The sequence below is a fragment of the Oryzias latipes genome, chromosome 3 (assembly GCF_053564925.1).
Source record: "Oryzias latipes strain Hd-rR chromosome 3, Olatipes_Hd-rR_3.1".
Taxonomy (NCBI): domain Eukaryota; kingdom Metazoa; phylum Chordata; class Actinopteri; order Beloniformes; family Adrianichthyidae; genus Oryzias; species Oryzias latipes.
The window spans coordinates 25453653-25478537 of record NC_136239.1 but is presented as its reverse complement, the minus strand read 5'-3'; the positions used below and the strand labels follow the sequence as shown (position 1 = coordinate 25478537).

General features: G+C 36.5%; 3 protein-coding genes across 4 annotated transcripts; 1 reads left to right on the top strand and 2 right to left on the bottom strand.

Moving 5' to 3' along the window:
* Nucleotides 1-427: 427 nt before the first annotated feature.
* drc4 (dynein regulatory complex subunit 4) lies at nucleotides 428-7522 on the bottom strand. 2 transcript variants are annotated; one of them, XM_011491652.4, is made up of 11 exons: nucleotides 7430-7522; nucleotides 6288-6383; nucleotides 5652-5849; nucleotides 4782-4982; nucleotides 2486-2537; nucleotides 2192-2394; nucleotides 1988-2086; nucleotides 1781-1861; nucleotides 1470-1679; nucleotides 1312-1377; nucleotides 428-1227 (listed from the first exon to the last, which is right to left on the bottom strand). In XM_011491652.4, the coding sequence occupies exons 2-11, from the start codon at nucleotides 6336-6338 to the stop codon at nucleotides 1168-1170; spliced, it is 1221 nt and encodes a 406-aa protein (XP_011489954.1). In that variant the 5' UTR covers nucleotides 6339-6383; nucleotides 7430-7522; the 3' UTR covers nucleotides 428-1167. The 2 variants fall into 2 exon arrangements, with proteins under 2 accessions (XP_011489954.1, XP_004067252.1); XM_004067204.5 differs by lacking the exon at nucleotides 7430-7522 and adding an exon at nucleotides 6559-6698.
* Nucleotides 7523-11015: 3493 nt separating this feature from the next.
* si:ch211-122f10.4 (Cathepsin A-like protein) lies at nucleotides 11016-15868 on the top strand. Its single transcript, XM_004067202.5, has 11 exons — nucleotides 11016-11728; nucleotides 12282-12393; nucleotides 12475-12609; nucleotides 12693-12851; nucleotides 13092-13183; nucleotides 13858-13942; nucleotides 14030-14182; nucleotides 14269-14414; nucleotides 14677-14839; nucleotides 15238-15327; nucleotides 15396-15868. Exons 1-11 carry the CDS (start codon nucleotides 11568-11570, stop codon nucleotides 15477-15479), a joined length of 1380 nt encoding a protein of 459 aa, XP_004067250.1. The 5' UTR covers nucleotides 11016-11567; the 3' UTR covers nucleotides 15480-15868.
* Nucleotides 15869-16057: 189 nt separating this feature from the next.
* Nucleotides 16058-24788, bottom strand: slc38a7 (solute carrier family 38 member 7). Its single transcript, XM_004067201.5, has 12 exons — nucleotides 24649-24788; nucleotides 23660-23923; nucleotides 23301-23354; nucleotides 22642-22786; nucleotides 22121-22265; nucleotides 21904-22002; nucleotides 21723-21780; nucleotides 21506-21620; nucleotides 21044-21191; nucleotides 19798-19997; nucleotides 19667-19718; nucleotides 16058-17919 (listed from the first exon to the last, which is right to left on the bottom strand). The coding sequence occupies exons 2-12, from the start codon at nucleotides 23909-23911 to the stop codon at nucleotides 17817-17819; spliced, it is 1371 nt and encodes a 456-aa protein (XP_004067249.1). The 5' UTR covers nucleotides 23912-23923; nucleotides 24649-24788; the 3' UTR covers nucleotides 16058-17816.
* Between the last annotated feature and the right edge of the window lie 97 nt (nucleotides 24789-24885).

Sequence of the window (24885 nt, the reverse complement as noted above, 5' to 3'; positions counted from 1 at the left end):
TGCTTGTTTAAAATAATTGAATATTAGATCTTGGTGAAGGCAGCAGTTATAAGAAATTATTTTATCAAACATTAGTACTAGTAATGCCAGAACTCCTAAGTACACTCAGAACAAAGGAATAGCAAACATCTTTGAGGAGAAAAAAAAAATGTAGGGAGATTATTCTCTTTCTAAAAACAATGCTGCTCCATCTTAATAAAAAACTAAATACCCACAAAAGGTTGCCTCTTCATAACTGTACTCGCCCTCAATGTGTACTGACTCAGTTCCATTATAATGTTCTAAATTTTCAGACAGGGGAAGAAAAACCTTCAACGTATTTGAAAGATAAAACCAGCCTTTACAGAAAAAAGTACACAGAAAAAAACATGTCAACTGCTACAATAAAATAAATTATTAGTTAATTAATACAACAACAGGGAACAAATAACAGGCCCAAATTCTTGTTTTTCTTTTAGTTTTCAATGAATCAAATTGTTCTGGTTATTTTCTCCATCCTTTTTGCACAACAGTGTGCCAAAGCAGATGCTAAACATCTGTAACATGGTATTAAATACAATTACGGTAATCACAATGTAGCTTCAGCGGTGCAGATATGTCAACAAAACTTCAATTCTATACAGATAATGATTAATAAAACATTTATTTTGAAGCATTTTTTTTCTTTGCTACAGAGAAAATGTTAACTATAAATGAAACTATGAATTATTTTGAAGTAAAAGTAATTAATTTAAAAGAAAAGGGCAAAATCAAGACCCTTGAAAGATTTATTTTTAAGTTCAAGAGGTTCCTGATTCACATCGGTTTTAAAACATGGATACAACCATTAGTTTGTTTTTTTAATCTTTAAATTTGAGATTTTGATTTTACTTTAAAGGCTTGAAGCTGAGCGGTTGCAGTTATTGTACGTAGCCTGTAGAGGACAGTAAAGCCACAAAGATAAACTTACATGTGTTGTCTGTTTTAATGGATCATTACTTTAGATTTAAATTGCAGCAAATCCATTCTTATACTATAATTTGTTATGAAGCAAACTTATATTTTTTATGAGTCCACTCTGTAAAATCATAAAGACATTACAATTTTCTTTTAATTCAGACGTGAGATTTGTCATTTCACTTCCAGAAATCCAGGTTCTGCTTTCCAAATAAGAGATCTAACAGAATCTTATCTATGAGACTTAAACATCGGGTTTTCTTCACCGGTCAGCAGCAGATGACTTCGGGCCTGCGGGATACACATTTGCATTACATACACAGTCTTTTCATTACAAAATAAATAAATAAATAATGAGGTAAAAGAATGACTAACCTTCAAGATCTCATTCTTTTTGTATGCAATGTTCCTAATGGCAGATTTTCTTCTGTCCAAATTTTCCTACAGACAAAACTTTTTGTCAGTTATCCTTTTTCTAAAGATATGGCAAAAGTGAGTTTTAAAGCAGAGAACACAGGAGTGTGAAACATTACCTCACTTTTGTTTGCAATTTCACTGAGAACATTGTGGTCCATGTTTGGGTCTGAGAGAACAGTGAAGAGCTGAGTCTGTGACCTTGCCAGACTGTCCGTCAGGTCCTGCAGCTTCCTCCTGAGCTGTGCGCTCCTCAAACCCACTTTTTCACGGGTTCTCTCAATATTTGGAGTCACTGAATTGTACAACTTTGCCTTTTCCAGTTGAAGCTGTGTGAATCAACATGGGATTAAGAAAAAACAAATAGAATATTAATATTTTCTCGACTTCAAAACAATGAATCGTGTGAAGTGGGATTTTTATCTTTCACCCCGTTGAATTTTTGTTCTAGTGCTTCATTTTCTAATTTCAGGTCCTCAACGGTCTTTGTTTCAGGAATTTTGATAGATTGCTGTGAAGAAAAGTAATAAAGTGACACATTACACTTTTTATTTGAGTTTTTATGTACATTAATTTGAATACACTTCAATAAGTCACACTGATATTTAAAAAACAGAAGTATCAACATAACAATAACCTTATTTTTCAAGTGGAAATCTGCTTTCTTCTTAATGTTGGTCTTCTGAACTTTGGGGATATCATAAACTTGAATTTCCTTCTCTTGTAAAATTTTGTTCTAGGAGGTGCAAAGAAAACATGCAGTGATTACTAAAGTATAAAACTATTTCATTTTTGTCCTGAACACATTTGTTTTATATATCTATTTTAAAATAAAACCTACCTGGATTTCATTTATTATCTCTCTATTCTGCTCCATTAAAATATTGACTTCCTGAATGCTGTTGAAGACTTCCCTCATTTCCTCTTGGAAAGCCACAATGTGGGTGTCTCGTTCCAGTTCACAATTCATGACCAAACTTGTTTCAGTATTTTCCAACTCTTCTTGGAACAGCTTAAGACATTCTTCATATTTTGCAGCGGTTTCTGCACAGATAATGTCAAAAATGGGACTTTTGAGTTCATTTCTAAAAAACACAATTGTCTTAAATTCAGCTAAGAGTTTAGTTTCATTTACCTGTGACTTGCTGCTCCCAGTTGCTCCTTGTTTTAGTAACCTCATCCTGTAACTGAAGATAAAAATTAATCACAAATTTGTGTAAAACGCCTCTTAGAGGTATTCTGGGAGTCCCTTGTGTGTAGTATGTAATGCTCATCATTTCCTGACAAAATGTTCGTGTCAAATACCGTATGTGGGTGTTGTTTTGAATGGTGCTGCCAACATGTAAAGTAAAACAGCTTGACAGTTAGAAGAACTCTAAATAGAGTTAATAGGTCTGTTTTATAGGACTAGATGTTACAGTGGTGGACAAAATTGTTGGTACCGCTCAGTTAAAGAAAGAAAGTCCACAATGCTCACTGAAATGACTTGAAACGTTCAAAAGTAATAATAAATTAAAATTTCTTGAAAATTTATTTCATATTTTGTTGCACAACCTTTTGAGGCAATCACTGCAATTAAACGGTTTCTGTATTTGTCAATGAGCCTTCTGAACCTGTCCACAGGTATTTTGGCCCACTCCTCATGAGCAAACTGCTCCAGTTGTCTCAGGTTTGATGGGTGTCTTCTCCAAATGGCATGTTTCAGCTCCTTCCACAGATGTTCAATGGGATCCAGACCTGGGCTCATAGAAGGCCACTTCAGAATCGTCCAACGCTTTTCTCTTAGCCATTCTTGGGTGTTTTTGGCTGTGTGTTTTGGATCGTTGTCCTGTTGGAAGACCCATGACCTGCGGCTGAGACCAGGCTTTCTGACCCTAGGCAGCACATTTCTATCCAGAATGCCTTGATGATCTTGAGATTTCATTTTACCTTGTACAACTTCAAGACACCCTGTGCCAGATGCAGCAAAGCAGCCCAAGAACAGAACTGAGCCTCCTCCATGTTTCACAGTAGGGACAGTGTTCTTTTGGTTGTTTGGTTCATTTTTGAGTCTACGAACATAGAGCTGATGTTTCTTACCAAAAAGCTCCAGTTTTGTCTCATATGTCCAAAGGACATCATTTCAGAAGCTTTGTGGCCTGTCAACATGCATTTTTGCAAATTCCAGTCTGGCTTTTTTATGATTTCCTTTCAACAGTGGTGTCCTCCTTGATCGTCTCCCACGAAGTCCACTCTGGCTCAAACAACGACGAATGGTGTGATCTGACACTGATGTACCTTGATCTAGGAGTTCACCTTTAATGTCTTTGGAGGTTGTTCTGGGCTCTTTGGATACAGTTCCAACTATCCGTCTCCTCAATTTGTCATCAATTTTCCTCTTCGGTCACGTCCAGGGAGGTTGGCTACTGTCCCGTGGGTCTTAAACTTCTGAATAATATGTGCCACTGTCTTCACTGGAAATTCCAGCTGCTTAGAGATGGTTTTATAGCCTTTACCTTTACGATGTTTGTCTATAATTTTGTTTCTAATGTCCTGGGACAATTCTCTCCTTTCTCCTTTCATTCAATTAAAGGACATACCTGAGTTCATCATGACCCCCTGGACAATTAGTTCTCAGTCTTTTATGGAGGTACCATCATTTTTGTCAAGTCCTATTTCATTAGTTTGTATTTTTAAATAATTCTGTTAATCAACAACTCAAAAGTAATGGCTGATTTTGATTATTTAATTTTCGATAAATTTTAATTTATTGTTACTTTTTAACGTTTCAAGTCATTTCAGTGTCCACAGGAACATATATAATATATATAATCACGTATAATACAGCACTGAGCAATTACCATTTTATGAGAAAATAATAATTTAAAATTGGGATGTTTTTCTACCTGAATAAAACATGTTTAAAATTAAATATATAAAGAGCCAAATTTTGCACTGAAGACATTAAAAAACGTCATGAGAATAGGCTATACGTGAGACATTATGACCCAGCTAGGGTTTTACTTTTGAGGTCAAAAAGTTTGCATTAAAAGACACAAAAAATACAATATTCTTTTGCTTTTTATTTGTCTGAAACTGGGATCGCGACCCGGTCCCGGATAAGCGGAGGAAGATGGATGGATGGATTGTCTGAAACTAAACTGAACTTCTTTGGATCAATGAAGAAGTCTCTAAATGTTAACATTTTTGATGGTCTACGGGTTTATAAACCTGAAGGGTCTAAAAAGTTGACACAACAAATACCCTCAAAGAAATCTGGCCGTACCACAGGTTTTTTATGACTGATGTCAGTAGTTGCGGAACTTCTGTTGGATATTTGACATTTAAAATAGTTTAAAACTGTTTATTAGAAAGCCACACTAAGCAACTCCCATCAAGTTGTACAGATAGACGCCTATTATTGTATAAAAACATTTGTGTGCGTTACAAACCAGTAGCCGTTGTCTTTCAAAGTCGTCATTGTTGAGCTCCTGTATGTCTACCATACCAGCTTTGATTTTCTTATGAAACTCCATCTCCAGCTGATCCAGCTCTTTCTGAAGCTTCTTGATGGAGACCAAACCCTCCTCCTTCAGCTCGGAGATTGTGCTTTGATGTTCACAGAGGAGATGCTTTATTTTCTGCTTGTACACCTGAATAAGAAAAAGAACATAATAAATGTTTCATCAGTCTAACAATATTCCATGCTCATACACCCAGAATCTGAAAGAATGAAGGTTTTGAATTCCACTGAGTTTGCTTCCTAAATATCCAAACCTCCCAGCAAACACTTAAATGTAATGAAGGTCATTAGTAGAAGGCAGAGAAATCCTTTCTGGTTAGTTTGAACTATGTAACCCTTTGTGGTTAGGGGTCTGACTGAGGTTGAGGGTATAATGAGGCAACCATAGCTGGGCTATGAAGCCAGGGTGAGTAAATAAACCACAAACAACAGAAAAGTGGCAAACATATTATAGTAATATCAGGACTTTAGGTCAGCATTATTTACGAAAAAAGAAAAACAACATATTCACTTATCAGACAAGAAGACCAGCTTAAATAAACACAGGCAATTAATACAAAAAAACACCCCCACAATTCCTTTCATTCATTCATTCATTCATTCATTCATTCATTCATTCATTTACTAAGCCGTTTTGTCCCTTTCGGGGTCACATGGCTACTGGAGCCTATCCCAGCCACTTGTGGGAGAAGGCAAGGAGGCAGGGGACTTCCTGGACAGGTTGCCAGTCAGGGCCACAAATCACACACCCAACAATTCCATTTCAACAGTTAACTTACAGTCCACAAACTGAACTTACTTTGATCTCTATGAGGTGGTGCTCCTCGTCCTCCTCCAACCCCTTCTCCAGGATTTTCTCCTCAGCCAACACCTCCTCCAGTTTTTTGGCAGTGATTTTCCCAAACGTGTGAACTTGATCCCTCTCCAGCTGAAAGTAGTTTCTCTCTTCCATCTCCCTGTCCAGCTCTTCCTGAAGGTGAGCAATGTACTCTTCTATCTAAAACCCAGAAATACGGGTAATCGTTACCAAACTTTTCCACCAAAGGACGCTACTTCGTTAACCAAGCTAATATGGCTGTAGGTAAATTTATGAGAAAGTCAACAAATATTAGAGAATTATTATGTTAGAGGGTTAATGCTTATGAGCATTTAAGATCGAAATGCAGCACAACAATGCTGACTGGATGATGTTTGGACACCACTGACCACAAATGAGGGTACCTTATGGTGCTCCAGGTGGTACTTCTGACTTTTGGAAATATATCTTAAATGTTTTGATTTCTGTTATTTTATTTTATTTTTTCAATTATGCTTCTCAACAAAGTCCAATAAATGCTTTCAAAGGGTTTTCTGGTATTGGTTAGAGGGAAACATTACATGACTGAAAAACATTTTCCTGTTGAAATGACTCGATATGTTTTAGTAGAGCTCATACCTGCTCCTTGGTGGTTTCTTCCTTGGTGCGTCCATTGATCAGAGTTTGCATGTTTGGCTTTCCTGACTTTTTGCTAGTACTTTTCCTTTTGGGTGGCTGAAAAAAACAAGTTCAACAAACGTTTAGTTTTGTGATTGTTTGTTTGTTTTTTCCTTAGAGAAGTTTGTTTGCATACATCGTAGCATAGAGGCTACAAAAGCTAATAGGTTGAATGTCACTCTAGATTTATAGAAACAACCATACTTTTTGTCATTTATAGAGGTACATTTACCATTGTTTACGCAGCTCAGATAACGCAGAAAGTCGGGTGGCGTTTACGTGTTTTAGGAAGGCAGCAATCATAGCCCAACAACAAGCATTGTTAAACATTCGTTCCCATAGCAACAACCGGAAGCTCGAAAGGTGGCGAAGTTTGGAACCGGATGTAGTTTTATTTTGAACTTTATTGTTCAAACGATTGAACAATTTGCAGCATGTATGACAGCTTTAGAGAACCTAGAGGTCATTATTACAATATATTGAGATGCTCTTTTTTAAGTTATACGAATAAATATTTCAAAGTCAAAATATCGTAATATTTTTGTGTTTTTTTAATTTACTTGAGACTACAATTCTACAATTTTTAAGACAATTCTTTTAAGACTAAACAGAAAATTGAATGTAATTTTTTACAAACAATTTCATTTAAAGCATATTTCTTCAAAATAACCTCAGGTTAACTGAACTCTAAATACTTTTTAGCAAAATGATTCCTCATACAGTAAAATAAAGTGTATTTTAATAAAATAAACTATTTTCAGAGCAGCACAAATCAATTCTTAATTTTTTAATTTCTATGCCACAGAAAATAGGGCTTCCCCAGCAAAAGTTCAACAGATATCAGAAATGTTGAACGTGATATGAAAAACGTTGTTTATTTCTCATCCAGTTTGTTTTTATTGACATCACAAGAAAAGTGTGATGTTTTTCTGAGCCAGGTACTAAAATTTGAAAAAGAATTGCCACAGAATCCTAGCTTTAAAGTGTTGATTAAGATGGGTGCAACATTTGAAATCTTGTTTTTTTATTTTTTAAACCAACTTATAACAAAATATGAAAAAACACATCAGCAAAAACATCAGAGTATTTAAAGAAACAGATACAGTGTATCATGAAGAATCCCTGTAACGTCCTCCTGGTTACAAACATGGTCGTGTTCAGGTGGGGGTCAAGCTAGATGGCCAAGGGGTGACAAAACTGTAGGAGAAACAAATTTGTCGTGAATAAAGCAGGACGGTTTGTCACGAATGAATTAGATCCTTAAAGGCACGCGCCTTCAAAAGTTATAAACTGAGTGATCCGATTACGACTATCACAAATTTGAGAAGCAGCATGTTAAATCACCATTTTCAAACATAAAGTTTATTATGGTGCATTGCATTAGTAAGTAAGTAAAATACCTCTGGGTGCCCTAATCAGGTCCTGCTGTTCCTTTGATAAATCTATAACTGTAAAAAAGAAATATATTCATTTAAAAATTAATAATTATATAGTTAATGAATACAAACAGCGAGCAATAATATAAATATTTGTTATGCGACAAGTTTACATGGAGAAAACAGACGAACAAGAGGACAATAAGTGTTAATGAAAGTTAACTGTTATCAACCAATAAAATAAGCCATATTTATGTAGCTCTAAAACAAAATTATTCCAAAGGGGGTTTTTAGCATTCAAGGAAAACTCCTAAATATACATTTTGAATAACTAAGCATATCATTAAGCTTTTGTAATGAAGTTCTACATCTCTCTTACAACACAATATCAACAAAAAAGGAAAAACTCACATGGAGATCTATCGCTTGTTTTGCTTTCAGCATTAAAAAATGATAACATGCATTGAGGCACCCATTTTTCTCCATACTGGACAATAGCTGACGGCTGTTTGGGTTCAATTATGTTTTCTTTCTCATCAGGAGGTGACATAGCTGACTTGGCACATTGTAGAACTTCTTCAGATGGTGGGACTGGCAAAACAAGAGGAACCGAGCTGGCAGAACATTTGTTAAAAAGTATAACATCAATTGGTCCTTTGAGACTTTTTAGATAAATCTGGTATTTTGCTGGACAGTTTGGGACCTGAAAGAAAAAATTATTAAAAAAAAACAACTTATCAGGTTATGAGCCGCAAAAGTATGAGAAGTGTGATTGAGCTCAAACGTACAGCTTTTGGAATGGGAACATCAAGTGTTGTGTCCTGGGGTGCTCTTACTGTCAAAACAGTTCGACCTGAAGGAAAACGGTAGAAGAACTTATATTTTTTAGAATAAAACACACTTATAGAAAAAAAATAATACAATTATTTGCCTATATGTGTTAGTAAAAATGACAGGCTTTTTGGCATTAAACTCTTAGAATAACCAGTATTACAGATTCAGTGTCAAGAAAAATTCACAGTATTTAAATATTTGTCTTTACACTGTAAATGCATTCATCTACAAATTTTTTGAGTATATCTATTTAAAATTTTAGCAAGACGTTATGAGAAATGTATGTTTGCCTATAGGCTCTTGAAGAGCCTATAGTGACTTTATAAACACGATATATAATAAGTTAAAGAGTATGTCATTAAATGTGAGTTGTTCAAGTGTGAAAGGTAATTTGACCCTGTAGTAACTAAGAAATCAGATGATTGCTTCACTATTCATCTGGCTCAACCTTTAGCACCAGCTAGGAGGCTCACACTCTAAGATCTATGCATCTCTCATCAGTTTTCCATCATGTCTCTATAGTTAAGAAATGTAAGGCATAAACCTGTAATGGTGATTTGGAAAGAAACCAGAATGAATTAAGACCCTTGGTTTACTTTGTGTTACCATGGAAATAATTAAAAAGCTGAACAGTAAGCCAGATGCTACAACTGGTTGAATGTCTTTCTTCCTCTGTTGACAGGAAAGAAGGATGACTTCCAGCACAGCCTGATATGCACCTCTTTCTACAACAACTGTCTGAAGTGAAGCATATGTCCTTTGGGGTTTGCCCTGCCTAACACAAAAGGAAAATCTGATTGTTTCACTGCAGAAAACAGTTGGTGTAGCTAATTGGAAGTTTGAAAACAGTATGTTAAGAATTCTATTTGAGGTTTATGCAATGTTCAGGTTTAAACAACAGTTTGCTCCTTTCCATGCATTAGCACTGCACAGTACATGAGGCCTTGTGTGTTGTTCATTGCATTATTTCACTGTGGGGTAAAGTTGCAGAGTAGCAATACAACAAAAGCCTTTAGTAAAGCATGCCAAAAACACACAAAACAAGTTGCAAACAAAAACAGAAGAGATATTTACCACAGAAGGAGTTGCAGATGTCGTCATGAGTCACATAAACTGAAGTTAAATTAAGTTAAAAAAAAATCACCAAGAAGACATCAATGGTTGCTAAACAATAATAAATATTAATATGGAAAATAAATTTGTCAGTATATAATGTATTCTCTAACACGTAAAATTGTTAAAATTTGAAATAAAAGAATGGAAATGTATGAATTTTAGTCTAATTTCTGAAAAAACGTGTACACCGTCCTCATAAATGTTGTGAAATAATGTGTTACATTTTAAGTAGATCATTGAAATCAATAAAAAGGATATTCTCTGTCGTTTTCGGTTATTTCCTTGATGTTTTGTTCAATACAAAGTTTCTGCTGGTCCAGAAAATGTTCCCTGCACTCCAAGTGAGACACCTCAGCCTTCAGCTTCATAAGAATTCTTCCTGCACTAGTTACATTTCTTCTTGGATTCGTCTCCCTTTAACAACAACAACAAACATGCAAAGTGTGTTAAGATGTGCAGTTCAAGCTAAGTAAATTATATTATAAAAACAATGTCATACTCAAGAATTTACACAAAGCACAATTAGTGCAGGAAGAGTGACGACTTACTGCCACTTTACATGGTTCTTAGATAATTTTCTGATAAGACCAATGCCCTCCAACACATTTGTGATGTCGTAGATTCTTCTCTTTTGTCCAACAGCCAGAGCACTGAAAGCCTGAAAAGAGGACAGGCAATTAAAATAAAACTGATTTATGTTTCCACTGACTGTGATCATTGGGGAATGAGCTAACTAACAGATTTTTAAAATCTGTCTATGTATTCAACATATTTAATACAGTTAATGTAAATGGAGAGTCGTTTTTCTGAATATATCATGTTGCTCATTTTTGTTTAACTTTGCCACCACAATATACTGCAAAAAATTGCCTTTTTTTTGTATCAAAATCATGTGGCAACCTTGCAGTTTACGTACGTGTCTGAGGTCCAGCTCTCCGTTTTCAGCTTCTTCTAGTAACTGGACAAACTTCGTCGTGAGCAAATGAAGACTTTTCATCTTCCTATCATATGCAGGAGTTTCCTCGTCTAAACAGTCGTCGGGATCCATGTAACTAGTAGCAAAACAAACAAATTAGACCTAGAACTTTTGAACGCTTTTGAACTAGCTTTACTGCCACTTTATTTCGCTAACTTCCTTTTTCCTTCAAAATAAAATTTTATATGTGTTTCAACAAACGTACTCCACAAACAAATGTCCGATTTACTCAAAGAACCGTGTAAAATATAGTGCATCTGGATGTTCTAAATGTGTCTTATACGTCCCTCCTATTTCATTGTTAATTTCACCCTCATTGATTGTAGAAAAATGTTTTTTGCTCTCCCTGAAAATGAATCGTTGTTGTCGTGGTGCTCATTTTATTGTGATACCTTCTCCCCGGAAGCAGTCTACTTTGGGGAAAGTTTTTATTTTCGGAATTTTTTATTCATTAAATTTTAGGTTTTGACTGCTTTATTTACAACTTTTTAAGAATTAAACAACTAGGCCTTTTATGTTTTATCAGACGTTACTGTAGATAATTCTTAATATCGTTATATATTAGATCAAGTTAAATTCTTTCTTTACTTTTTTTGTAAACATGACATTTATTAGATAGTACCACTTTTACTTTTGCTCTGGATCGTTAGTCTATGTTCATTTCTTAACAGATTCAAAAACAGTCAAGCACTTTTTAAAAATCAGGTCGCAGCTTTTTCTTGATGCTTTTTTTAGGAGCGGCGTTCAAGGTTCTTCTGTAAAAGTCAGGAGCACGTGACTGCGCTGCGCAGCAGTCATATGACTGATTTGGTTTGGAAGCTGCATGGGCTGATGTTTTAGCGACTGCCGCGGATGACGGTGGAGGAAGTCAAAGTCTTCCGTATTCCTCGTGGTTGTGAAGTTTGTGGATGTTTTGTTGTACTATTGTGAGCCTCCGAGATGCATATCGTGTTGTGTTTGCTGGCCGCTTTTGGGCTCGGTTCGCACGCTCAGTATGCTCCTGATGAGGTGACGGAACTACCCGGTATGACGTTCAAACCGAACTATCGTCAATGGTCCGGATACCTCCAAGCTGGACCCGGGAGGTTCCTGCATTACTGGTGAGAGGAAGCATCGATAGTTGGCAATAATGGTGTAATTATTTGTCATTTTATTCTGCTCTTACAGAGATTTTGTTCCTTTTTTCAGAGTTTGTTTTGCATTTTTGCTCACATGTCTCTCTAGTTCACAATATGCGAATATTTCTGTAACTTACTTTTCAACAAATGAGAAATTCTTAGTGGCTTTTTTGTTTTATTTTTTTCTTTGGGGTGGTGTATCCTCACTTTGACCATGTGTTTCTGATAATGTCACGTGACCCGCTATCTATGCAACTCCAATGTAACTTCAATCATTTTTGATGATCTCCTACTGCTATACTATTTTATGAAGATGACATTTTGAACAGAAAAATTAGTCTAAAATAAACATAAACAAACTCCAGAGATTTAGAGATGTTTGGACCAGAGCCATGAAGTGGGAAATAAACTCTGTACGAATTTTACTTTAGTTTTTATACATTATGTTTATGGTGCACAGCTAATCCAGACAGACAATTCTTTGAAAATTCAGATAATAAGTTATGAAAATAACTCCAAATTTACATCACGGTAGGTTTGTGACTTCTCAAGAAGACCCCGCCACCGACCCTGTGGTCCTCTGGCTGAACGGAGGCCCCGGCTGCAGCTCCCTGGATGGATTCCTGTCAGAGAATGGACCGTTTCACGTCAGCCTCACTCTCTGTGTTCCTAGCTTGATGAAGGGTTTGATGGGGCTTATGGCTGACAGGATTGCTCGTGTTTTTCAGGTAAACGATGATGGAACCACTCTCTATGAGAACCTATACAGCTGGAATAAGATTGCAAATATGCTGTATCTTGAATCCCCTGCAGGAGTGGGATACTCCTACTCCGATCAGCCTTACCCAATTGATGACAACCAGGTGAGCTATATAAAACGATACACTTTGGGGAGAAAAGTTTAGAGATGGCATAAAAAAATAAGGAACCACCATCTTTGTTTTAGGTTGCTGAAGATAATTACAAAGCCCTGCAGAGCTTCTTTAAAAAGTTCCCAAACTTCACCCAGAACGAGTTTTTCATCTTTGGAGAGAGTTACGGTGGAATTTATGCACCAACGCTCAGCCTCCATGTGGCCACAGGAGAGGCTAAAATCAATTTTAAGGTGAGTTGCTTCCTTTTAAAACGTGACGCCTTTTTCACTTCCGCAATGCGCTTTCAAATGAACAAATTTGCAAATTTGTACCAAACCACTTCAGGTACAAACTTACCTTGATATAGCATCTACTTGACAGCAAATACATACGTTTTTTTTTTTCATAGCTGGAAATAAATTCAGGCGTCAAGGGGTTAAATCTCATGTTAAGCTTCAAATATATGTTTTGAAATCTTGATGTCTTTGAAGGGCTTTGCAGTTGGAAACGGTCTCAGCAGCTTCGCTCTGAATGACCAATCCTTGATATACTTTGGTTATTATCATGGCCTCTTTGGAGAAGAGTAAGTGTCTTTTTGTACATCCTGTGTGCTGAGGAATTCTGTACAAAACATATCTATTTGTTTTAATTTTCATTAAAGTATGTAAAGTGTAATTATCTACAGAAAACAGAAATGATTTAAAGGTTTTACATTCACAAAAAGTATTTTAAAAATATTGGAAATTGTTGAATCTGTTAACTTTTTGCACTTATTTTTGTAATGTTTGAGTTTCTGTCTCTTTAAGGTCCATTTTATTCTGACTGATTGGAAAGATTTTAGGAAAAGACATACTTAAAAAAGAAATTATTTTTGTGTTATGACTAATTTTCTTAGATTTTATCATAGCTGTCTGCCTGTAGTATTCTGCGATCATTTTCTTGGGTTGAATTTTCAAATTCTGAGATGCTGACCTGCCCTACAGGATCGCATAAGATGATGTGAATTTACAGATTGGCAGACCTAATACACACTTGAAGAACACCATCACCCTGAATTCACTTAACAGTCAACTTACACCATACCATCTAAAATCCAGAAAAAATGTAAAAAATTAAAATAAAAAAAGAGACAAGCCCTTTTCTTTCCCTCCAAAAGCTTAATGTAAAATAAACTTAACGATTCAATTCTGTCATATCACATTTAAATGAAGGCTTTAAATATTTCATGCAGTGACTGTTGGTCTGTTTTCCATGCAGTTTGTGGCGCGATCTCAACATAAATTGCTGTAATAAGTCAAACTGTAACTTTTATAACAGCAGTTCAGAGACCTGTCAGACAATGGTAAGTATGCACTCTGTGAACACCATCAGCTTCCTGATTTTTTTGCAAGATTGGCCCCTGAGAGTCCATTTTCATTTCTCTTTGCAGGTAAATGTGGCCTTTAATATTGTGTATGAAACTGGTCTCAATGAGTATGCCTTGTACTTGGACTGTGAGGGCGGCCAAAGGTTCCACAGAGGATATGAGTTTGCCATGAGACATCTGTTTAAGATGTTCAAGAAACAACTGCACACTTACAAGGTGCCCTAGCAAAAGGCTATTCGCTTGTGTTTTTTTGTTTTATTTTGCTGCCTCACATTTTTTTTAATCAAAATCTTTTACTGAAGCTTCCAGGTACTAGAACTCCCACTCCGTCTCTTGGCGGAGTCCCTCCCTGCATAAACAGCACGGCTCAGACAAACTGGCTGAACAGAGGCGACGTGAGGAAAGCTTTGCACATTCCAGATGTTCTTCCCCTGTGGGATATCTGCAGGTACACACAGAAATCAGGAATGTTAGGAAATTCTGACACGGTCAGTCAAGGATAAGTGCATGTTGCGGATTTTCATTTCATTTGATTTTTATTCATAACAATGAGGCGTTTTCTTTAATTGCCTGCATCCCTTTGGTTGAAGAACTCTAATGCAGTGAAACTCTAAACTAAATTCAGTATGACAGTTAAAAACTGAAAAGAAAAAAATCAGCAGTATTTGATTCATTTGTAACAATGCTATGACTTGTTGTTATTCCTCCAGTGACGCTGTAGGAGAAAAGTACAAGACTCTGTACTCCACAGTGAAGGACGTTTATCAGAAGCTGCTGTCTCTGGGCCTGAGGTCTCTCGTCTACAACGGAGACACAGACATGGCCTGTAACTTCCTTGGAGACCAGTGGTTCGTAGAGGACCTCGGCATCAAGGTATGTGAGTCCTAGGGTTGGAGAATACTCTTTAAAATGAAAAAACCTGCACCAGGGCATTTGTGGAGATTAAAATTTCCTGATGTTAGGAGGTTTGCCCTTTTTCATTATCTCCAAAAAGCCTTTGAGCTGCTTGGATTTAGACTGTAGTGATGCATTTGAAGTATCTGCATTAAGTGATATCTTGATTAAATGCTTTAAATTATACCCCAACTTCTGCAAAGTCCCCAACTTCTCCAAACCGTCACTGATGCCTTACATTAAGCTCCTGTACACAATCATTATTAGATGATACCTTATGGTGTTTTGCCATACAACTTCTTACTTTGAAGGTTTTTCTACATCTTTTATCCATTGTTAAAATACTACTTAGGTATACATTTTTTGTTTGTTTCTAGCCCACCACCAGATATCAGACATGGCTTTATGAAGACCAGGTTGCTGGTTTCTACCAACAGTTTGCAAACATCACTTTCCTGACAGTTAAGGTAAGTTTTGTGCAGCTGTCCTGCTGCAGGTTAGAACCGACTTGTCATAAGTGTCATCTGTGTTTCAGGGTGCAGGTCACATGGTTCCACAGTGGGCTCCAGGTCCAGCTCTTCAAATGTTCCGGTCCTTTATAACAAACACCTCCTACTAAGATCTAATCAGGGCTGCATTCTGCACACATCAGCTGCTGTTTATTTTTAAGGGAAAAAAAATCAGTAAAATGGGAAAAGGGACAAGGTTTAGGCCATTTAACTGTGTAAGAATTGTAAACTTCCTCATGTGGGCTGGAAATTTTTACAGCTCTTGGATAATTTTAAATATTTGCAAATGATTTCTCTCAGCCCAAAAACTGTTCTTTTCTAAATCTTTGCAGTGCCTTATTGTCATTGTTAAATGTGCATGTAATGTTAAATTTTCTTTCCTTATCGGTGAAAACCAAAAGCTGGTCCCTCAATGGAGTTACAAAGTCAACTCATTGGTGATTCTAAAAACAATCGGGGGTAAAACTAGTTTTTCTAATAAAAACCAAACGATGATGTATTTTGTGAGTTCTTTCTGAGTCTTTTCAGGTATTTGATTAAAAGGTGATATTTTAGTCTGAGAAGTGCTTCGTCAAAACATCCTCGCTCCTCTGGTGATGGTGTGTGAATCTGCTCCATGCAAAATTTTTTAGAAGTAGATATTTAAAAAAAAAAAAAAAAAAAAAAAGACATACTCCACACCCCAACATATGGGCTTTTCTGCACAGGCATTTTTTTCTTTAGTTTGTTTTGTTTACATTTGAATATTAAAAAAATCCATCCAGAACAGCAACCACAAATAAACTTAATTAAAATAAGTCCACTTCAGCTCCGTCCATCATTGCACATATCCTACTTTGTTTATGGACATGCATTTTCATCAGTTTAATGTACAGAACTCAAAACCATATGACACAATGTGACTTGACGAGAGCAAAAGCATCGAAATCTGATGATGGGTGAGTCTTTGATTTTCCCTGATCTTTCCAGCCAACCAAAAGAGGGAAAATGTTGATTGGAATATGGCGGTGTGCAATATTTAGATTCAAAAAGTGAAGTGCTCTTGCCACAAAATAGTTTAGCACCACAACACTGAAATTTTCAGATAAATACTGCCTGAAGCTTTAACACAGGGCTGACCAACCCTGGTCCTTGAGATCTACCACCCTGTCCATTTTCTAACTGTCCTTACCTGGATCAGATGTGTTCGAATTAGAAAGAGGAAACACTTAAGGTATAAAGTCAACAGGAAGTAGTGTAGAGAGAACGACAACACACCCAGAGAGGCAGACTTTAAGGAAAAAAGTTGGCCAGCCCTGCTGTAATGCTTTCTTTCCCTTTGAAAAAAACAAATCAAGTCTATCAGCGTGAAGAAAAAAAATCTGAACTCAAAAACTTTAGACATTGAAGTCCAGATTCTCCATTAGAGTTGCTACAAAATGCCTATATAGGACTATCGGTATCATTTTTGCACAGATAAATGTGCTGCTAGTCTGCCAGTTCTTAGGTTTCCTTTTGCAGCTTCACTAATTACAAATTAGGAAATAAAATGATTTATATTTACAACCATCTATGTACAGCAATCAGCAGAGACTTGGCATGATGAGAATTTAACTTAAAGCTTAAACTTTGGTTTCAAAAGTATATTATTTTTGTCATGAAGCTGATGTCAAAAGTGTAATTTGTTCATTTGACTAACTATTGATTCCACATTCTCTAACCAGAAAGCTAACACTTGTATTAGGGACTGGTTCTCGTTATAAAAGCATGCAGGTTGTCCACTTAGTCTAAACAGTCCTACCAGCTAGTTAGGCTGTGAGCTTCAATAAACAGCTCTGCATTTTTAGTGCAAGTCAAAGTCAAACATAATTAAGTATCTTTCCAAAAGGAAAAATAAAACAACTTAAAGTCCACAGTTGAAAACAATTGAGGTATTCTGCCCTAAACTTACTTTAACTAGTTATGTAACTTGTTAAATATTTAAAACATGCTGTCTTGTCATGTTCAACATAATGCTTAAACCTGTTTTGCGGTGAAAAAGACAAAGTTTCGGTATGAGATGATTGTGGATCAGAACACACATCTGCTTTCTATAAGCAACATTAACATGCAAGTGAAAAGTCATAAATTGGTACAATTTCATCCGTAAAATCAATTTGATTGTAAGACCTTTCTACGCAGAGTCCTTCATTTCCTATGAACAGTAATAAATCATCAATAAAGTGTCAACAGATGAAAAGGGCGGTCCGTCTCCCTCTGGAATGACAGAGTGAAGTCTGGATTTTTGTGGTCACTCTTTGCTGCAGCCAAATGTTGCAGATCTTGGCAGTTTGTGTTGGAACAGATGATGATGATCAGGATCTTTGAACATGAGTTGCTTCATCTCATTCAGCTGTTCATGGTACCAGCAGAGGTCCGAGCTGTCCCATCTTGGAGGAACACTCTGGTTCTGAAAACAACCAGCCCCTCTAGTTGACGACATCTTGATAGATGGAGTTTGAGGTTGTGAGGCCAAAGATGAACGCACCAAGGGTAACCATGGCAACACCAAAGCCTACCAAAGCATGCCAGCTGTGAAGAAGGTAGCCAAAAAAATATTAGTATCAAAGAAAATAAAGTTTGATAAAACAATTTTATTTTTAGTTGTGTTTTTAATGATGTTTCTATTAAAAATAAGTACCATGTTTATTTTACCACGTTGTCTATATATTGAACCATCTTTTAGAGAAATAAAAAGTCTAACTGTATGTAGAATAGCCAAAAATATTAACTTTACAAATATATTTTTAATCCATATAACATTTCCTAGTGCTGAAAAATATACCATTTACAATTTTGGGCTTCTATCACCGCAGCTTTTCAAAATAAAAGCTTTTTAAAGAGGGAGCCTTTATCGTTGTTATGCAACTGCTGCTTAATATCAGAAAAAAGTTGATGTTTTATTAGGGACCTAAAATGCAAATTTGGTGTTATTTATTAACTTAAAGTTTTTCTCAGTCGCTTTAGTACAATTCTCAGATCAGAAAGAAATTCCCCAAACTATTTGTTCAGTCTTCACATCATGATGTCACTTGTGCACATCATATAAGCAGTTTCTCACTTCTTTGAACAAGTTGCAATTGCTTTGGTACATCCATGCAAATGATTATGTACAATTCTCTGCTCTTTGCTACATTATCAATTGTTTATGTCATGTTGATCAAAATGTATTATATAGTTCACTGTGCAATAGTCTTACTCCTCAAAACTCCTAGTCATTATTTCATCGTATAAGTAATTAACTGCAAAATGGTTGACCAAGTTGTCATAATGTGACAAACATATTTCGCTGCATTTCAAGAGAGGATATTCGCTGTGATGAGGATGAGAATTTGTGGCCTAACATACAGGAACAACAAGAGGTGTAGGAAGACCACACCACTTCCTACTGCACTGCCTGTACTGTCGTACAGAGTATTTTCCTATCTTTTTTTTCCCTTTGTGATACTGTTTGCAGTGGGTTTTTTCTATGTTGGTATGACATGGTCTGTCAACAAATTACAATATGAACAATAAAAGTGTAAATGTGAATCTTGTCCAGTCTCTTGCAATCAAACAGAAAAGGTGTAACTTACATTTTACAATAATTGTCATCAAAACTTTAGCCATAGTTTACATCAGAACCTCCCTTAAAAGTACACAGTTATATTGACAACATGACTAAGTAATTTGACTGTCTTGTTCGTAGACAATGACACAAGGACTTGACATTCTGATGGCACTGAGATGTTCAATGACATAAAGACTTAGTTTTGAGAGATGAACTAAAGATTTTGAGCAAGTTACAGGCTTTTGCAAGAAATCCATAGTGTTTTGCTGTTTGTACAAATTGTTTGGAGAAATGCACACACGTATTTGCAAAGTTCAATACTGATCTGAGAATTGTACTAAAGTGACTGAGAAAAACTGTAAACAGAAATGCAGGCAACTCATGATTTATTAGCCCAGTTTACATGGGAATAAAAACATCCAATGTTTATAAAAAAACAAAATTGTAGCAAAAGATTACAAAACATGGTTTGAGTATGCCGTTTTTCCAAGTAGTACCAATATAAAAAGTTGACTTAATGTGTCAAAGGCACTTGTAATCTAAGCTTTGGCCTTTTTCAGCCAAATACGTCTAATTTGGACTTTATAAAAGCCTACAGACACTGTGGAAATCTCACTTAATGTCTCAAGACACAGTAACAGAGCTTTACATGCAGTTCATCTAATGCAAGCTTCAATCACACTTAAAGAAATATTCCACAAAAGCAGAAAAAAAAATAGAGCATCTCACCTCAAAGATCGGCTCTCTGTCTCTGACATTTTTGCTTGCATCAAACACAAACCTGTTAGTAAAAGAGCAGACAAACATTGCAGTGTGTCATGGATAGGGACAGTGTATTTAGAAGAGAGCACAGGACGCACCTGGAAACACAAAGATGAAACAGGCCGCCAGCCCTCCTATAAGTGAGATGACACGGCCGATGTCTGGGATGAAGAGGGCGAGGACCAGGGTGACAACAAACCACACCAGTGTCTGCAGGATCCTCCTCCTCTGCTCGCGGCGCACGCATACCTCCACCTGTTCACCTTGAAAACGCAGCCAAAGTCCTTCTACGACTGCCCTGCAGGGACACCCCATTACAGCAGACTGCAGTGAGGAAATGCTCCACAAATTTGGCATTATGAAAGATGAGAAGTTTATTGAATAAAAATTATGTTAGCCATACTCAGTGTATCAGCTGAAAAGGATAATCAATAACATTAATTCAATTCAATTTTCTGTATATAGCCCAAAATCACAGCAACAGTCGTTTCAATGGGCTTCATACCGGTAATTGTAAAGTACACATAAAATCAAAAGGATTGTGAATACATAAAATTCATTAAGGAAATTCTAAACTGAACCAACTAGACAGACTAAACTAAATTAATGAACAAGTGAAAGAAAGGACTCCTTTAAATATTCACACAGCTTAGTGGAAATTTTGCATCGACTTACAAAGTAGACAATGGCAGAGTAAAACTGATTAAATGATTCATCAACTGATTGATTGACAGCTCTGCTTTGTTTCAGCTTCAGTTTTTTTTTTGTTGATCAAGACTGCATTTATATGACCTTCTTAACACAAAAAGGAACCACTTTTATTTTTTTGTATTAAAATGATCAAATGAATCTTTGTTGTCTGAACCATCAGAGAGTCTTTCAACCTCTTTCTAATCATAGCAGACTGCTGTTGATACCCTTGATGTTTTCACAAACGTCCAGTGCTATTGTCTCAAAGCAAAAGTAAAGTTGTAATTGAAAAAAGATCATTTATCTTTGAGCTATTTGTAGAAAAATAATGAGAGTATAATGGGGTAGTTAAAAAAACTATAAATTAAAGACCCACTCCAATGAAAATGGAGTTTTTTTATGTTTTTGTAACTTTTTTATGATAAAGGCAAATAATATTAAAATTGCATTTCTGAGTATTTCTTTCTTCAAATCGTTGTGAATCAGGAGCAGATGAAAAAATGCAGCTTGAAAAAGCTTGTGGTTTTTACATACAAACTATCAGTTGTTATGTATGAAGGTTTATCTCAGAGGGTGGTGTCCAATATTTCTCTTTATTAAAATGTTCTATTTTGACAGAAACTAGAAGGAAAGAGAAGTTGTTGTTTTTTTTACCTGCCACAGAAGTGTAAAATGGGGTAGGAGGTGATCACACAGATGACGATGAATGCTCTTGCAAAAGCCACGGCGATGTCATCTGAAGGGTACGACATCAGCACATCCTGATTCACGCTGGAGCCAAAGGTCAAGTAGCCACAAACGCCTGCCACACAAAAGTCTTCATTCAACAAAGTATTTTTAACAAGATTACAACATAAGCATCTTTTTTTTTTTCAAACTTGCTTTTTTCTATATAAAAATTGTTTTCTAAGGATGTACGCTGCTGTCCATCATGTTTTGCACCCTTTTCAATTTTCTTTAGATGAATGTGCTTTGGATGATTGAATGCCGTCTGCAGCACCGAGGAGACTTTCTTTATCAGCTTGTTTATTTTTGAGTGACTGGCTGGGATGCAGCTCTACTCAAAAGATATGCCGCATCCTATTGAGTGTGCATTGCTAATACACGATGACATACCTGTTCCTGTGTAAACAAAAAGGCAAATGATCATGCTGAGGGTCACGACAAATCCCCAGGGTTTAATCTCCTTCTTTCTCATGCTGTTGAACACTGGCACACAGCTGACGTGACACTGCAGGGGGGATGAGAGGAGAACACTTCAGCAAAAACTAAAAAATAAAAACCTCCCGGACACATCATGTTAGAACGTCAATCACAACAAATGAGGAAATACCTGGAAACCGAAGCATATTGTGGGCATTGCATTAAAAACTGCCGTCCAGGAAGCAGAACTGTCACAAAAACAAAAAGAGCAATTTATTCCAAAGAAGCCGGGATGAAAATATGAAGATGACTTCAGCCAAATTATCTGTAAAAACGTTTTTTAAAAAGAAGTGTCATAAAAATGGATTTACCTGGTGGGAATATAAGCTGGAGTCACCTTTTTGTCTGGCCAGATGTACCTCAAAATGACCACAATTGTGACGTACCAGGTTCCAATTACACTCAAGGTACTACAGAAGAAAACACGAGATGATCCTCATGCAGAATGACCAAACCCAACCTTCTCTAAAAAGATTTAATTCTCCATGTAAGGAGAAGCTTCAAATAACTGTAAAAGGTTAGGATTACCTTGCATACTTCTGAAAGCCGATCTCTTTGGGGATGGAGAGAGGAAGAATGACCAGGATCGCAGTAATGACGGTGGTAAACTTGCGGTCAGTATACCAGTGGTTACTGACTTTTCCATCTATTTTATCCTCTACAGCAGCAATCACTGCAGCAACAATCAATGATTACAGAAAGTTTTCACGTAGAAATTGTAGATGTGAAAATAACTGTGCAGGAAATAAAATGTAAACATCTGAACAAACAGCAGATATGAAGCGTTTCCACTGAGTCAGCTCCTCAGCTCAAGGATATGTGAAGGTTTGTCACATGAGAGACGCACTCACCGAGCAAAAAAGCTGACTGGATTAAACCAAGATACTCTTTGCCCTCGTCAATCCCTGCACTAGCTTTACTTTATACCACCACTAAACTAAATAGAGAAAAACCAAACCTAACCACCACTGTTGAAAACAGCACAGTGCTTCACAATTTAAGATTACTTGGAGGTGAGTGGAGGATTGCCCACTCCTGAATGCACTTACAGCGATCCAGCTGGTCCCCGATGACAATGAAGAAAGCGATGCAGGTACCAAAAGTGTAGATAGCGATGGCTACCTCACATAAGACTCCGGTGACTTTTCCACACGTGGCTCGGACAACCTCTTGGTAGGTGGCTTCATTACTGACCTGGAAAAAAAACAGATAAATACAAATATAAAACATGCATGAGCACTTTTGGTAAAGTGTTTCTCCCCAGGTATTCACACATAAATTTGACTTTATATCCATTTCCTTTTTTTATAGTTTCTAACCAGCCAAACAGACTAAGCTCAATGTAACAGACCTGCTCCACCATAAGATTAGTCCTTGAAAGAAGCTATTCTAAGAACTTTTCTAAAAATCTATTAACACACTATAACTTTTTCAAATGTACACATTTAGGAAAATAGATAAATGCTGCTGATTTGACACTTTATCACTACGCATATTTAGCACATGAGCTTATGTCTGAGCTATTAAGGAAGTGAAAGTCCAGCTTTTCGCTGAAGCTTCAAGAAGAACCTCACAATTTGCAAAAGCATTCTGTTTTCAATACGTTTTCTTAAAATGACCAAGAATTGGAGAAAAACAATAAGACCAAAAGCTGCACACGATGTCAGGTGGAACAAAACACAACATGAATGTAAAATAAAGCACATACGAGGGAGCAGTAGCCCAGGATGACAAGCCCACTGATGATGAAGATCAGCATAAACTGTAAAGCAGAAGCAGGAAACAAAGGGTTAACATAATGCAGAAAATGAATGCAATTTGTCACCTTTGAATATAAAGAACAGAGGCCTTTTAAATTGCTTTACGATCCAAAGCTATAAGGCATTTAGATTTTTTGTTTGTCTCCGTTTGTCTTCTCCAGAGGCTAGAAAATCCACTCAAGTACATCTGATTAGATCCAAAATCAACAAATCTGAAGCTGTTTGTTTAGCTTTTAGCACAACATGTGATTGTGAGGGAGACCGGGGGAGAAAACACTTATCAAGGATAGTACACCATTCTCCTTACCATCTGAAGCACCACTCCTGCAGTGACTCCTCCCGCCATGTTGAAAGCAGCTGGAAAATTGAGTAGACCTGCGCCCAGAGCTGCATTCACAACAATGAACACGGCTCCCAGGGTTGAAACGCCCCTGCTCCTCTCAGCCATCTCCGGGTGCTGGACAGAGTCCACACTGGGGCTCTGCAGGAGCCATGCCCTTTCTCCAGCATCATTGCTGCCGGTACCACCCCAGTCTTCCACATCAGTGTTAATCGCCATCAGAAAGTTAGCCTTCAGAGTCAAACATAGACAGAATTTGTTACTGTCAACATTCATCATGAAAAAGATGTATTATTTATCAATGAGCAACAAAAACCATAACAGCAGCACACCAGTGTTAACCTTTAATTTTTCTGACTTTTTTTTTTATAAATAAGACAACGTGTTCTGTTATTAATACCCAAAAGTACTCCTAAACACATTTTATTTAAACATTTTCAGTACAAACCAATAGATTCTTATGCAAACCTACTGAAATAAAAGTCTTAATCAAAAGCAGGCTGGCTTGTGCAGTCTACAAACACAAAATATGCGCTACAATCACTTATGTACTGTACTTCTAAACAGGAGGAAACCTTAACTCATTGAATTCATGCTTTTGTTTTGAAAGTCCATTTATTTATGTTCAAATTAAAATGACTATTTTTTCTTCCTTCATTAGGAGGACATTGCCCTTGTATGACATGTACTAACGTCGAATCTGAAAGCAAAATTACTAAAGGAAAAAAAAAAAGATTTAAAAAAAGAAAGCCCCACCAATAACCGTGAATGAAATCCCGGTTTCTGTTTTAAAAAATGAGCTAACAATTTAATTACACTGGGAATCAATGGCCAAGGCAGCTTTGTTCTTTGTCTTTGTTTCGTAAAAGCTAATTAACAAAAGCTGCAAGCAAATGACAAAACCAACACAAACAACTGTTTTTAGCGTCACGTTTGAATCAGTCTTTAACACTTACATTCGGTTTGGTCCCGTCGTGATTTCCTTATGTTTAGCAATGGTCACAGACTGTAGTGTTTTGGCCGCTCGTAGAAGCGGAGGAGCACGTGACAGTCATGTGACCGGAAATTCACCTTCTGTTGAATTGTGGGAGTTGTAGCTAAATGTGTCAAACCATTTCAACTTTACGGACTTTATGTAGTTTATTACACATTTCCCTAGTCATTTAATTTATGTTTTTCACGTTTTTATTTTA